At 50.2% G+C, this 15,986-nt stretch overlaps 1 protein-coding gene across 6 annotated transcripts in view; it reads right to left on the reverse strand.

Moving 5' to 3' along the window:
* Positions 1-15,986, reverse strand: part of Sez6l (seizure related 6 homolog like) — a 155,906-nt gene that overhangs the window by 53,691 nt on the left and 86,229 nt on the right. For all 6 annotated transcript variants that reach the window (XM_087903701.1, XM_087903700.1, XM_087903699.1 and 3 more), the window contains exon 2: positions 936-1,493. In XM_087903701.1, coding sequence (XP_087759827.1) covers positions 936-1,493 — 558 coding nt within the window. The remainder of the gene's footprint in view (positions 1-935; positions 1,494-15,986) is intronic.

Genomic DNA, 15,986 nt, shown 5'->3' on the forward strand with positions numbered 1-15,986 from the left:
GTGACAATGTTCTAAGCAGAAGGACTTGACTGGGAGAACAGAAGGCCTGAAGGTGGCATTACCAGGAGCCTCCACCAATCTGACCCAAAGCTTGCCTACTTTGGGCAAGGACTCCGGGCTCCTGGTGTCAGTCTCCACAGCCTGCAGCAGCTCAAAGACCCTGCTCTGTCATACAAAATCCGGTGGCTTTTGCACATTTTTGCTTTTCTTTCTGCTCCCCACTCCGAGGGGGTGGAGATGGCCTTGGCAGTTTGTTCCCCCATAAACCTTTTTTGCTATCCATGGAGAGGCCCATTTCTGCAGTTTCATGGCACCCTCGCTTGCACAGCGAGCGGCAGCGATGATGTATGCTTGGCAACTGTAGCCTCTCCCCATAGGAGAAGGATGCAGACAAAGAGAGGGTACCAAGTACAGGCCTGGAGAGCAGGCTCAGCAGTCTGCTCGCTGCTCCAGGCCTTCTATAGGAAGGTGTAGGAACTGAACATTCTGCTCCCTTATGCTGTCAATCATCTACAGTGACACCCCCCCTCCCATCCCCATGACGACAGAAGGCAGTGGGAGCAACTCTTCTATGGTTTAGGGAATAAGATGAGGACGAAGTCTGGAGATCATAGAATGGATACAACTAACTTTTCTGACATCTTTGTAACTATGGTTGGCTGACTCTACAGAGGAACCCAAAGACAGGAAGAGCCGCTAGCCTGGAAAAGCCAGGGCACTTCCGGTGAGGGCGTGGCTCCGTAGTACGGCCCTTGCCTAGCAGGTGCTGGACTCTGAGTTCTATTCCCAGGGCACCCGCTGACACACACATACACACACCCTCTCAAAACAAAGTAAAAGGACGGCTGGAACGGTAGCTTGCTCTCCCTCCAGGAGCAAGGCCGTGATTCCACGCCCTCTGTGGAAAGCAGGGGTAGGAGGCGAGTGTGGCCTACCTGGAGCCTGCTCCGTGGTGATGATGGTAGTGGTGATAATGGTGGATGTGGTGGTCTCCTGGCTCTCCTCAGAAGCGGACCCGGTCAGCTCATTGTCACCCTTGTCCTGCGGGCTCCCGGGGCTGCTGTCGTCAGGGGCCTGTGCAGGCTCCGGGCTGTTCAGGAGCGTGGTCACCAGTGTGGTGAAGGGTACGATCTGCAGTGGAGCAGGCGCTGTGGGCTGTTCAGGGTCCCCAGGCACACGTGGCTTTGTGGTGGCTGAGGCAGGGGACCCTAGTCTCTGCAGAGTTGTCGGGGTGGCCAGGGGCCTCAGCTGCCTCCGGGCCGAGTTGAGTTGCTTCAGGGACAGCCGGCCCTTCCTGAGGGCTGGGGTATATGGGACGCTGCCCTCATCAGGGAGTGCAGGGGGCAATGACCTCTCGGGCATTTCCAGTGCTTTCTGGGATGGCAGGGGTCCTGGGGCTGCTGATGTCACCCCCTCTTCCATGTTGCTCTCCAGCGAGGCAGAGGGCAGGAGGTAGGCCATGGAAGGGTGTGTGTCTCCCTCTGGACCACCATCTGGGAAGAGGGGTAGAAAATATAGCCATTAGGTTGGGCCTGCCTCACCTGTCACCTGTGAGGGTGGCATCCAAAGGTGACATTCCAGACTGGATAGGGACCATTAGTTCACTGACCTCCCTTCCCTTCATTCCTTCCCTCACTTCCTTTGTTCCTCTCTCCTGAAGAGTTGGGAGTCCATCACGCTGGGACCCACTAAGGGTTAAGCCTACAGAAGCCAAGGGCGCCAGCTTCATGGTGGGGGTGAGTGAAGGCGCCTCACGATGGCAGTGAGGGTGCTTCACGGAACATCACAGCAGACACAGGTATTGCTGAGTGGTTCAGAGGCAGATTCGTGAGGGATGTGTGACTACAGGGCTGGGGATGAGCTTGCCCTACAGCAAGGAGCATGGGAGAGGAGGTCTAGGGCCAGAGCTGGCAAGGGTCGAAGGGTTGGCGGGGTCTGTGGACTTTACCATTCTACCTTGAAAGTCAAACGTGGTCCTCGAGTTCCCCTGGAAACATATCACAGTAAGCCAATGGCAAGCTGCAGCCTCATGCCCCACCCAGCTTCATAGCTCTTTGGTCACTTTGCTGGCCCCCACATGACAGTATTCAGCTGCCTGCGGCTCCCAGTGCCACTAGAGAAGACAGTGCCACACACTGCCAGCCCAGAAAAAGATCTGAGCTCCACTGAAGGCTATGACTGAAGGTATGGCTTTGGCAGAATCCCTGGTTTTCCTTCCAACGGTTTAAAAATTCGTGCTTTATCTTTTTGTTGGCAGAGGATTAAAATGTTCTCACCATCGATAATGAACAAACAATGCCACAGCGAGAGGAGACAGCAGGTTTGAGGGTTTGTAGGGGAAGTTTGAACTTCAACATGTTGCTTTAAGAATACAAACTTTAGGCCAGTGGTGGTGGCACACCTTTAATCCCAGGACTTGGGAGGCAGAGTCAGGTAGATCTCTGTGAGTTCAAGGCCATCCTGGTCTACAGAGTTCCAGAATAGGCACCAAAGATACATAGAGAAACCCTGTCTTGAAAAACATGCAAGCTAGCAAACAAATAATATAAACTTTAGAGTCAAACTGCCAAGTTTCTTTTTCTGTTTTCTTTTCCTTTTAGAGACAGGGTCTTCTGTAGCTGCTGTGTGCCTGAAGCTCGCTATGGAGCTGAAGATTCTAGGTCTCATGCCCTCCCTCCCCCACTTCTGTAGTGCTAGGCTTCCAGGTGTGTGCCACCATGCCCAGGTTTAGGTGGCGTCAAAGCCCAAACCCAGGGCCTCATGCATGCTAGGTAAACACTCTCCCCTCTGAGCCACTGGGGAGAGGGAGCAGGGAAAGAGAGAGATGCTGCCCTCAGTTTGCTTCCTCCTTCCCCCCTTTTTATTCAACCCGGAATCCCAGCCATCCAGTCTGTATTCAGGATGGGTCTTCTCAGCCCATTCTCTTTGGGAATGTTCATAGCATCCGTCCTAGGGTCACTATGGCTGTGATAAACACCAAGACCAAAGTGACATGGGGGAGAAGAGGGTTCTTTGTATTATGCTTTCACATTCTAGTTCATCATTGAAGGAAGTCGGGGCACAAACATATCCACATCATAGTCCATCACTGAAGGAAGTCAGGACAGGAACTCAAGCAGGGCAGGAACCTGGAGGCAGGAACTGATGCAGAGGTCATGGAGGGTGCTGCTTACTGGCTTGCTCCTCTTGGCTTACTCAGCCTGCTTTACTACAGAACCCAGGACCACCAGCCCAGGGGTGCCACCACCCACAGTGGGCTGGGCCCTTCTCCAGCAATACTAATTAAGAAAATGCCCTATAGCTGGATCTTAGAAAAAAAATTTCTTCTTTTTATTGTTATTCCCTGGATTTTTCTACACAGTGTCATTTTAAATTGTTTTTATTGAGCTATATATTTTTTTCTGCTCCCCTCCCTTCCTCTCCCCTCCCATCCTGCCTTTCCCCATGGTCCCCATGCTCCTAATTTACTCAGGATATCTTATCTTTTTCTACTTCCCATGTAGACTAGCTCTATGTATGTCTCTCTTAGAATCCTCATTGTTGGCTAGGTTCTCTGGAATTGTGAATTATAGGCTGGGTTTCTTTGCTTTATGTCTAAAAGTCACTTATGAGTTGATATATATGATACTTGTCTTTCTAGGTCAATATGATGTTTTCTAGATCCATCCATTTGCCCACAAATTTCAAGACATCATTACTTTTTCTGCTATGTAGTACTCCTAATTGTGTAAATGTACCATATTTTCCTTATCCATTCTTTGGTTGAGGGGCATTTAGGTTGTTTCTAGGTTCTGGCTATGACAAACAATTTTGCTATGCACATAGTTGAACACATGTCCTTGTGGTATGATTGAGCATCCTTTGGGTATATACCCAGAAGTGGTATTGCTGGGTCTTGAAGTAGGGTGTTTTCTAATTTTATGAGAATTACCATACTGATATCCAAAATGGCTGTACCAGTTTGTACTCACACCAGCAATGCAGAAGTGTTCCCTTTACCTCACATCCTCTCCAGCATAAATTGTTATCAGTGTTTTTGATCTTGGTCATTCTTACAGGTGTAAGATGGAATCTCAGAGTTGTTCTGATTTGCATTTCTCTGATGTCTAAGGATGTTGAGCTTTTCTTTAAGTGTCTTTCAGCCATTTTAGATTCCTCTGTTGAGAGTTCTCTGTTTAAGTCTGTACCATATTTTATTGGATTATTTGTTCTTTTGATCATCAATTTCTTGAATTCTTTGTATATTTTGGAGATCAGCCCTCTGTCCGACGTGAGGTTGATGAAGATCTTTCCCCATTCTGTAGGCTGCTGTATTGTCTTGTTGACTGTGTCCTTTGTTTTAAAGAAGCTTCTCAGTTTCAGGAGGTCCCATTTATTAATTGTTTCTCTCCGTGTCTGTGCTACTGGGGTTATATTTAGGAAGTGGTCTCCTGTGCTAATGCGTTCAAGTGTACTTCCCACTTTCTCTTCTATGAGGTTCAGTGTGGTTAGTTTTATGTTGAGGTCTTTGATCCATTTGGACTTGATTTTTGTGCATGGTGATAGATATGGATCTATTTTCATTCTTCTACATGTTGATATCCAGTTATGCCAGTACCATTTGTTGAAGATTTTTTTTCCCATTTGATATTTTTTGCTCCTTTGTAAAAAGTCAGGTGTTCGTAGGTGTGTGGATTGATATCTGGGTCTTTGATTTGACTCCATTGGTCCTCCTGTCTGTTTTTATGTCAGTACCAGGCTGTTCTCAGTACTGAAGCTCTGTAGTAGAGTTTGAAGTCAGGGATTATAATGCCTCCTTTGGATATCTTGGCTTTTTTGTTTTTTCATATGAAGTTGAGTATTGTTCTTTCGAGGTCTGTGAAGAATTTTGCTGGGATTTTGATGGGCATTGCATTGAATCTGTAGATTGCTTTTGATAAGATTGCCATTTTTACTATGTTAATTCTTCCTACCCAAGAGCATGGGAGATCTTTCCATTTTCTGGTGTCTTCTTCAGTTTCTTTCTTCAAAGATTTAAAGTTCTTGTCATACAGGTCTTCCACTTGTTTGGTTAGAGTTACTCTGAGATATTTTATGTTATCTGTGTCTACTGGGAAGGGTGATGTTTCTCTGATTTCTTTCTCACCCCATTTATAATCTGTATAAAAGAGGGCTACTGAAATTTTTGAGTTAATCTTGTATCCTGTTAAATTACTGAAATTGTTTATGAGTTGTAGAAGTTTCTTGGTAGAATTTTTGGGGTTGCTTATGTAAAGTATCATATCATCAGCAAACATTGAGTGTTTGACTTCTTTTCTGATTTGTATCCCCTTGATCTCCTTTTATTCTCTTATTGCTCTAGCTAGGACCTCAAGTACTATACTGAATAGATATGGAGGGAGTGGACAACCTTGTCTTGTTCCTGATTTCAGTGGGATCGGGAAGCAGTTTCTTGATTGAGGTTTCCTCCTTTCACATGACTCTAGCTTCTGTCGAGTTCACCTAGAACTAGCCAAGACAACACATCTTAAGTTGGAAAACGCTAAGCTGAGCTGTGGTACATATGCAGTTTCTTCAACGACGGTTGTCCTTGCAGCTGCGCAGAAGAGCCGAGGAAGAGCCCCGGTCTGCTCATCTGTCTAGTGGGGCTGCTCTCCGCTGCTCATCGGAGCTGCCATCCCTTAGCAAGTCAATGTGCAGGGCTCTTAGGAGAAGATCTGTGTCCCGCTAGCACTTAGCAGGTGCCAGCTGCCGCCGCCACCTTTGCTTGTGGAAATCATAGCATCTCCCTCTGCAGGAAGCCAGAGCAGCATGAGTGACCCCAGGAAAGAACTTGAGAGATTCCCTCTGTGGACAGAGGTCCTTGTCCATTTCCAGCAGACAGACACCGACTAAGCCAGTCTCTGGCCTGTCAGGTGCTGCCATCTAAATTGGTTTGAGTGGCAGCTGGAATGTTTGGTTTACTTTCATGGAGCCGGTGCACAGGTGTGATCGCCATAAACCCCAACAGTTACTGCTGGCAGCAACCAATGCACCTATTGGATGAAGCTGACCATTGGTCAGCATTCCTTCCAGAACACTGGGGTTGGGGATGAGGAGGAGGGGATGGGTATAGGTGATAAGAAAGTAGACCACGTTCATCTAGAAGCCAAACATGAATTCCCAGCACCGAGACTTCAGTGATATGGGTTCAATGCCTGCCAGATGCAGTTGCCCCCGCTATTGGGGGGAGCCGACTCATTCAGCTTTCTACAGTTCAGCTCCCTCTATGAAGAATGAGCTCTTCTGATGAGGGATGTGCCTAAAATCTGCGGTCCAGCAGTTACCAGGGCTCTTATCTCGTGACTGATGGTGGCTGTCTTTGTAGATGGTAGACCGAGAAAGAGGTCACGGGACTTTTTCGGAGGAGGTGACAGGTCAGGGTGCCCAGTCCAGGCGGCCCAGCTGGGCTTGGATGTACAGAGTTTGGCTGCAGTTAAGGGGGGGGGGGACCCTGAGCAGAGTTCCTTTGTGGGCTGTGCCCTCTGGTGTAGATGTTTGTCCCCTTGTCTCTCTCCACAGGTCGAGTGTGCAGTCCGGCAGGATGAGGGCAGGGCTGCCAGCTCCTATACTGTGGGGATGGAAGCAACTAGTCACCGACAGTCTTGATGACTCTGCAGAGTCAGGCAATGTGACTGATGAGCTGTTGGGAGCTGCGGCCGGCTCAGCTAGCCCTTCATAAATATATCTTGTCCTTCTAGTCACAGGGAGGCTGGGAGGGGTGAGGAGGAAGGGCGAGGAGGGTTGAGGAGGGGTGAGGGGAAGAGGGGAAGAGGGTGTGTGGAGGAGGAGGTGGTGAGGGGAAGAGGGTGTGTGGAGGAGGAGGAGTGAAGGGAGCACCTGTAAGTGCGATTGGGAGGGTAAGTGGTACCAGGGCAGGAACAGGAAACAGGGTTTCACCCCTTGACCCCAGTGGCAGTGACAGGCCAGGCCTTTTTCTTTGATGGCTATTGGGCTGTGCTGGTGGCAGGTGGGCGTGTGTGTGCTGTTATCTGTTGCTCCATTTCCCTCTTTGCTGGCCTCATTAGGAAGGAAGTTATATTCCTGTCCCTTAGAGAAACAAAGATCGGGGACACAAGGTGCTTTTTAAGGCCACACGGCAAAGCCAGAGTCCGTTCTAGAGTTGCCTGGACTCAGAGTGAGCTGTTTACCATTTCTGCCCCCCTCACCACCCCAAATGTACTGCTCTGACCTTCCACATGGCCTAGAGAGTCACCACATGGCTTCAAATCCCAGACAGGTCTCCCGCCCCTGTCTTCCTTAAGGAACCAGGGTGCCATGTTAGCTGGCATCTTTCCCCACCACGCATTCAAAGTTGTCTTCTGGGAGTCATATCTTTCTAAACCTTCTCCGATTAATCTTACCCTCTTCCCAAATTCTGAGGTTGTGGGAGTGTGTCTTGGAAAGTCGAGGATTAAAAACAAAACAAAACAAAACCTTGTTTGTGAGTTAAAAAAAAATCCCCACATATTGCTTGTAGATATTTACAGCTGTGACTTCAATGGCCAATTTGAAGCAGCTGGAATCCCTGGGACAGAGTCCCCAGGAGGGATTGTTTGCCCTGGGCTAGCCTGTGGGCCTGATGGGGAGGGTTATCTTCATTGCTGTAACTGCTGTGGGAATACCCAGCACCACCTTTCCCTAGGCAGGAGGACCCGGACTGTGTAATAGAGGAGACAGAATTTGAGCCCAAGCAAGCAAGCAAGCAGGCAGCGCGCTCTCATTGGCTGCGATGTCACTGCCGCACCATGACTTCCTGCAGTGATGGACTGTGGAACCCTTAATAATCCCTTTCTCCTCTAAGCTGCGTTTTTTTTTTTTTCAGGGTATTTTAATCACAGCAATAGAACGGAAATTAGAAAAACCGGGGACAGTGTGACCATTTGCTACAGTGCACAGTGACAAAACCATGGCAACTAGCAGTCTGTCTTCTCAGGTAGCTGGGGTTCCTGCTCCTCTTGCCTCCGCCGCCCAAGTGCTGCCACACCTGGTATATACAGTCCTAGGGATTGAACCATTTTTGTGCATGCCAGTGGAGGATGTTACTGATGGAGCTAAAACCCCAGCCCAAATCTTGATAACCAATCCCATGTATTGGGAATCTTTGGATTCTCTCTCTATCTTAAAAAAAGGATGTAGTTTATTCCCAATTATGTGTGTATGCATGTCTCTGTGTATGTGCATGTTAGTGCAATGCCAGAGGAGGCCAGAAGAGGGCACTGTGTCCTTTGGAGTTACAGGCTGCTGTGAGCTACTCAACATGGGTGTGGGGTCATGACTCAGGTCAGTGAATGCTCTTGACACTGAATGTCTCCCACCCGTGGCCTCTCTTTTCAGCCATTTTGAAATGTATTATAGGTTGTTACAGGTTGCAGAGCCCCTACTGTACCCCAAACACCGTCTTGGAGCTCTCCACCTACGTACATTTCTCTCTGTCTTCATCTCTACAGCTCACCTTTTTAACTGCTGTCTCGTAGGGATCCGTGACACCAGTGTCACAAATGATCAAGACCATATGGAGTCTGCCTTCAGTGATGAGCTAATTTTACTTACTACCTCACCCTCTAGTCCTACCCACGCCCCTTCAAGTGTCAGACTTCCCCTTTTACGGCGGCACAGTACTCCATTGTGAACTCAGAGCACAATGGCTTCATCCTTCTGCTTGTCAGCAGCCATCTTCACTAGCCAGCATCTCGCCCGGGCCACGTCGGTAGTAGCCGTCAGTCTGCAAGTACCTCAGAGACACAGTGCTTGCATTTCCTTTAAGTACTGCCCAGAACATGAGGGTAGATCTATCGTCACATTTTGAGGAATCTCCAAACCCTCTCCATAATGGCCTCGTTTATCTGTGTTCCCGCAGCAGGGTGTGAGTGCTCCCTCTTCATGATAATGCTTATCTGTGTTCCCGCAGCAGGGTGTGAGTGCTCCCTCTTCATGATAATGCTTATCTGTGTTCCGCAGCAGGGTGTGAGTGCTCCCTCTTCATGATAATGCTTATCTGTGTTCCCACAGCAGGGTGTGAGTGCTCCCTCTTCATGATAATGCTTATCTGTGTTCCCACAGCAGGGTGTGAGTGCTCCCTCTCCACACTCATGCCAACATTTGTTATTATTAGCCCATCTGTCTTGATAGCCCCTCTTCTAACTGGGTGGGTGACTCCCTGGAGGAAGGTCCCTGTTCATCAGGGAGGATCAGAGAACCTTTCTCTTTGGCTCCATGGTTCTCCTCAATCTTGCCTCCTAGGTGCTACACCATGCTGCTCTGAAACCTCCTTACCTCGACAGGAGCAGAAGGGGACATTCGTGTGAAGGACTCCATGACTTTACCATCAGCATACCCACCTTCCGAGGCCCCCAGGCTGGCCAGGTACTATCTCCACAGCTAGAGCCCCACAGGAAGCAGCTCTGGCTGCTATCCGGAGACCCTGCCCATCTACAGAGCCCTCCCTCTCCTGTCCTGAAGTGTTCTCCCCGACACACAAATAAGATCTTGCTGGTTGACTCCAAACTTTGGGCCAACATCAAGGCTGACGAGTTGTGTCTATAGCCTGCAGTCCTGCGGCCTGAGGACTCAGCTTTGCCAGCCGTCTGAGCGCCACGCAAAGCCAAGTCCTACTGCACTCGTTCTAAATTGGATCCCGGGCTTCAGAAATGCAGCGAGTTAATAACTCGCTCTAATGGGCTTTCCCCCAACCCCCAGGGGCCGCTGAGCTAAACGCATCTCTCTGTTTCCGAGCACTTAGAAATCTCAGTTACACATGACAGATTCTTCCCTTATCATGTGTGCTCAGCACTCTGCTTGGGTGCTGTCAATCAACCCTTCCATCCACCACCATCTGTGAAGAGTGGCTACCAACTTTCTCCTCCAGCCGACCCTCAGCACTCGGTGATATCGTCCCTGCTCTTAGGAAGACACATGTGGAAAACCAAATGCAACAGTCACACAGGAGTGTGTGTGTGTGTATGTGTGAGTGTGTGCATGTGTGAGTGTGTGTGTGTGTGTGTGTGTGTGTGTGTAGCCATTAATGAGATGCTCCCAATGCAACTGCTCTCTCCAGAGACAAGCTGAGTACCTGCTTTGCTTTGTCTCTCTTCCCCTCTCTCCCTCTTTCAGGGAAATGGTTTAAATGGAAGAGGCCCCAGTGTTCATCAGCCTGGGTCCTGGGAAGGCAAGGAATTCCTGCACCTACTGTGATAACCCTTCCCTGTAGCAGACAGCAGCAGGTGGGGACGGGCCATGGTAGGAGGGAGTAGGGGACGCTGGGTAGGAGACACTCTTATGTTTGGATTCCTGTAGTGCTGACACGAACCAGACGCCCCATGGACACTGAGAGAGTGAGGAGGAGGATTTGGATGTAATCAGGGGTTAATGACATTCCTGTGAGTCCATAAATTCCGGAATATTCTGGATGTGTCAGAGCCAGGGCAAGGTGTAGACGTCACTATACATGACCATGTCCTCATGCTACATTCCAGCGAGTCCCTCTGCAGCCTGGTCCTCGGGATTCTCCTGGGCCACTTGTAGCTCCATTCCACCATACCCGGGCATTAATCATCTGTTTTATTGTAGCAAACACACAGAGCAACGGAAGGGAGAGGACATTATTTCCCTCACTCCATGAAGACACGACAGTGGGAGAGTGTGGCTGCCTGCTTACCCCAATGGACTAGGAAGCAGAGAGAGGGGATGCAGGCGGTCAGCTCAGCTTACCCCATTTCTTCTTTCTGTTCAGCCTGTGATATTGGGCCATGAGAGGGCGCTGCTCACGTTCGTGGTGATGCCTCCTCCCTTAGTTAACCCTCTGGGAAGGTTCCCTTAGAGAGGTGTGCCCACAGGTTGTGTCTCACCAGAGCCCTAGAGAGCTCTAATTTTTAAAAGTTTGGTAGCACAGTATTAATTGCACACAGTAGACTTCCTTACGCCATTGCCATTCAGGGACATAATGCATTTTGCTCATATTTGCCCCTTCACTCTCTCATGTCTCCAATTCTGCTAACCCTTCCCTCTCTCCCTTCCTCTTTCCAGCAGCCCCCACTACAACTGCCAGGCCTTTTTTTGTGTGTGTGTGGTTGACCACTGTGTTTCATCAGGGTTACTGGGAGGAGGCTGGATAAGGGAGGACTAATCCTTCAGGAGCACAGTGTCTATGCCAGGGGCTTCCCAGTGTCTATGCCACTAGGAGACTGTGTCTCCCTCTCCCTAGGCACTTCCTACTCCAGCAGAGAATTAACAACCACAAACCAATTTGCCTGGGGACAAAATGAGTAGCTAGATTCTCTTGCATGCTCTCTTTCTCTTTGGAGTGGAGCTGATTGCCTGTAAGAGGTGGGGGCAATGGAGGGGTGGGTGGCTGTTCACTGTGGTCTGTCTTTGACTTACTGTAGCAGTTCAGGGAAAACCTGAGAGCCCCAGCCTTCCTTTTGTGTGTAGAGTTAGTGTGACCTCCAATAGACTGAGATGCACACAGGAAACTGGCTGGTCAAGTGTGTCTCCAGGTATGTCTTTGGGGGCCTGACTGAGGAGGGGAGATCTGCCAGAATGTGTGCCCATCCCATGGCTGGGGGCCTGGAAGGACCCCAGGGAGAGGAAGGAGCCATGAGAACAGGCGCTTTTCCTGCTTCCTGATGGGCAAGCACGCTGTCCTGCCACGCCCCCACCACAGTACTCATCACAGACAGAAGCCTCTGAGTCTGAGCCCAACTGGATCTCCCTCCTCAGCATCAGTGAGTCTAACACAGCCAGTGCTGGGACAGGAAGACCCTGGAGCACCCTTCTTGGTCACGGGAAGATTCTCTCCACGCCGTGATGGCTGACACGGCTTATCGCATTTCTGAACTGACCATAGGAGTGGAATGCTCACTGGCAGAGTGTAGGAGATGCCTGAGGTAGATCAGTGAGGTGCCAGGGTTACATACACCTGGCTTGCATGTGGACTTAGATGAAGTACACAGACCTCAGCTTTGCCGAGGGAGGCGCAGACAGCAGGCTCATGGGACAGCTCATTACCGTCGGTAGCCTTAGGCATAAGCCTCATAGCCCAGTGAGGGTTCCACTTCCAACACAGCCATAGTGTCTTTATGAGCTACACCCCTGCAGCCCGCTGTCTACTCAACTTCAGATCCATAGAAGAAATTCCATAGAAGGTTCTGGAGACCTGTCCTGGTGTCTTCAGCAACATGAGGCATCTCTGCCCCTTCAGTTGTCCTGGGTCCCGTCCATCAATGCATCTCTCCTCCTCCTTTCTAATATAGCCAACCCCTGACCCAGCCCCTGACTTAGGAGCTCGGCTACTATTGCAAGTTTTCAACTTTCTATTGATGTGAAATCTCCCAGTATTTAGAAAGAGTTGCCCTTGGAATCTCTTGCTGTTTTCTGGCCAATCTCACATGCTCACAATGCAGCTTCTGGGGAGTCATACCATCCTTTGAGCGGCCAGAACCATAGGCCAGGCCTTCAAGGGCATTTGGACTTAAAATATCTGTGCTTTATTTTCCTCATCTTAAATGGAAGGACATCGGCATCCCATCCCTTGTGTTGGCTTCTCCTCTGGGATTAGTCTCCTCCCTTAGTTCTCAACCCCGCTGCACTGGAGTGGGGCTCTCCTCCACGCTGGATTCTTTCCCATCCCACATCTCCGCTGAGATAACCCTCTTAAGGATAGTGGCCTGTGTCCTCTACTTGCCAACACCTGTCTAGAACCTGTTCCGTGACCATGGACCCGACACACAGGCGCCCCATAAACATTTCTTCAAGAGCATGCTTACTCCATAGATAGTGAAACTTCGTGATTTAGACAAGGCCCACTTTTGTCTAAATGGCATCTTGTGGACAGTTTACGCTGCAGGCTGAGTATCCCATATCTGAAAATCCAAAATGCCCCGCATCACACCACAGATGGAAAATTTCATACCACGGAACTTGGTTTCGTGAACAGCGCTATTGAACACATTATATGAAAACAGCTTCAGGCTGTGTGTGTAAGGAGGCTATGAAATGGTCCACACTTTGTTTTCTGCCCCAGCTCCACACCGTGCTTGTGTGTAAACAGTCCTGAGTTTGAACAAACTGAAGCAGGAGCTGCTTGTGGCCCCAGAGCTGCTGACACTGGTCAAGTCGGTTCCCAGCAATCACGCTTCAGCTGGCATGCACAGAGCAGGAGGCGCCGGGTCACACATAGCAGACAGCTCCCGCTGGTGTCAGCAGGACAGGTGGACACTCAGCTGGTGCTCTTCTCGCTTGACTGTCATGTTTTGGGGCCTGACTAACATGCTGTGCTCATGGGGGTGGGCGTGGATGGGGAACGTAGGTGCCAGCACATGCCACTCTAAACCCAGCAGAGTACATGTGCAAACGGACCCCTAGGCTGCCCCCGTGGTTGGGCAGGAGTCCAGGGGATGCAGGGGACTCTGGCAAGTGCCGAGTGGGTAAGCTTGATAGGGAATGTCACAAAGAGAGGAGTGGCATTTGACTATTGTCCTCCCTGCCCTGGCTTTTTCCCAAGCCATGGGTGTCCTTTGTAATTCATGCTGGGTTCAGAGAGCCTGGAACATTCTTTATGTCCATTTACATTTCATCAGCATGCTGGCTGGCCACGGTATCCTCCCTCCCTGTGTAGAAGCCGAGAGAACTATTGGCACCGTGCGTGGTTGTGCCTGTGCCTTTAACCCTGATTAACAGGGCTGGCTCACTATCCACTGAAGCTTCCCCTTTCTGCCCACCTGCTTCTCTCTCCAGCCCCTGTCATCCACCCTCCTCCACTCATGCCTCACGGTGGACTCTGGCTTCTTATAGCATGGCTGCAAGGAGAGGACACAGTGTGATTTATCTGAGTAAATGAGCATCTAAATCCCGCATGGAAACTCGGTCAACATTAGATTGCCCATATTCCCATGAGGAGAGCCACGTGGTCCACGGGTGAGCTTCAAAGACCCGAGTTAAGTTAGTGATTTGTCCCCTTCGGTTGTGAGCCTGGCCTCAGAGGCAGAAAGAAAGGGCCTCCAGCATGTGTATAAAGATGCGTTCAGAGGTGCAGTGAGCAGGATGGTACGGCCAGATCCCATCCCCCAAAGCCTGTTTCCCACTTTGTAAGATATTAGTCTTTGCATTCTCATCCTTAAAGAAACAAACGCAGTGGGTCAGGACTGTATTCCGAGTTCTACAGAGGATCGCCTTGTGAGGGACCAGAAGCCAATTCACCTCGCTGCAGAGATGGGGTGTTGTCTTTGCTGACATAGCCAGGATAGCGGTGGCTCTCTTTGCTGGGGTTGTGAGGAACGAAGCTATTGCTGACTTTCCTTTTAGAGATGAAGAAATGGAGGAGCAGAGAGGATTGGTTAGCTGGCTCTGCAGCCTCAAAACTCTGGATGAGGTGAGGGACTGCGCTGTGTCTGTCATTGATTCCCCCGGCCCATCTGTGAATCCTGGTGAGGTTGTTTCCAGAGAGGGCACAACTTTGGAGGTTAGCTCAAAGGTCCTCAGGGACCTCCCAGGGAGTCCTGGGCAATGGGGGATGCACGCCAGCCCCTCAGTAGAAGAGGGCAAAGTGCTTTCGCTGAGGTCATGACTTCAGGAAGAGGCAAAGACCGACCTGTGGAACAGCAGAGTCAGGAGGCAGCTGGGTGTGTGTGGCTCTGCCCACAGCCTCTTCCTGATAGCAAGAGATCCCCTGGTATGCCCATTGGGAAGTCTGGGTCCAGGCCTCGCATCACTGTATCATTTCAAGCGAAGTTTTCAGAGGGACAAGGGTTTGGCTGACCCTTGACCTTTGTACTTGTAGATGCCACGTCTGAGTTGCAAGCAGCTGCAGTTGGAAGGTATTTGACCAAGCATCTGTGCTGAGGCTATGCAAGCATCCTGGCCGTGGCTCTCCGTGAAGCATTGCAACAGCTGAGTGACACTTAGGTTGTATCAGCTGTAGTGTATACTTTCTGAGGTGACTTGATGCCCACAGGAGGCTCTGTGCAAACACCACATTGTCTTATGACAGGCACTTGGGTGTCCTGAGATCTGGCTTGTAGCAGAGAGGGGTAGAGAGGGGCGAAGAGGCTTGGTGTTGCCTTGGCTTTTGGAGGGACTGAAGTCTGAGGCCGAGCCTGCTTGCGTGCCCAGCCCTCCATAGAGCCCCTGAATGCCAAGGGCAACAAGTGTCCCTGGGGAAACACTCACTTGTGGGGTGGAGGGAGGAGAAAAAAGTTAAAGCTTGTTTCTGGTCCCTTAGGCTCTGCCCTGCCTGCCTCTGCCCTTTGCTGCCAATCTCCTGAGGTTTTTTTTAACCAATTGTTAACACTTACAATGCTCTTGGTGAAACCAGGTCTCCATCAGTCAGCCAAAACAGGAGTGCAGGGATTAAAGCAGGTGGGGTGGGGTCTCAGCACTGTTCCTCCAGGTTGCCTGACTGGAGTCGTGTAGTGATGCTGGGGACGGTGGAGGAGGAACACGATTAGAACTCAGTCGCTCTCGTCAGGGCTTTCACATGGCCGTTCATGGGTGCTTCTATCACCCATTTCATAGAAGAGAATGCAGAGTCTCAGAGAAGTGCAGACGCTTATCCAGAACAGGATGGTGGGTGGCAACAGGATGGGGTTTAGTGATTGGCCAAGAGTCGGTGAGGCAATTCCCAGTGTTCCTTCTGGATGGATGACCTTGAACAGGTGATTTTTAAGGGGAAATTTCTGTTTTGAGGCTATAATAAAAAAATTCTGGGGTTTGGAAGGAGAAATGATTGGGTCTCATTTGGGATTCACTTAACAGACGTGGAAACTGAGGTTCAGAAGAGTGAGCGCCATCATCAGCTCTGGAAGTGGGCTCAGGACTACAGAGGGTGTGTCTAACCCTGGGCCAGCGTCCTAAGCACTCTGGGCCCCTTTCCAGTGTTGCTGTCCTGCAGTCGTTCTGCTGGATGGCAGGCCTCTCTTCCTCTTCCTCCAGGGTGTCTCCACTGGGTTGATGGTTCTGTTTCTGTGCTCATG

Source organism: Myodes glareolus, chromosome 2 (assembly GCF_982192425.1).
Source record: "Myodes glareolus chromosome 2, mMyoGla1.1, whole genome shotgun sequence".
NCBI classification, from domain to species: Eukaryota; Metazoa; Chordata; class Mammalia; order Rodentia; family Cricetidae; genus Myodes; species Myodes glareolus.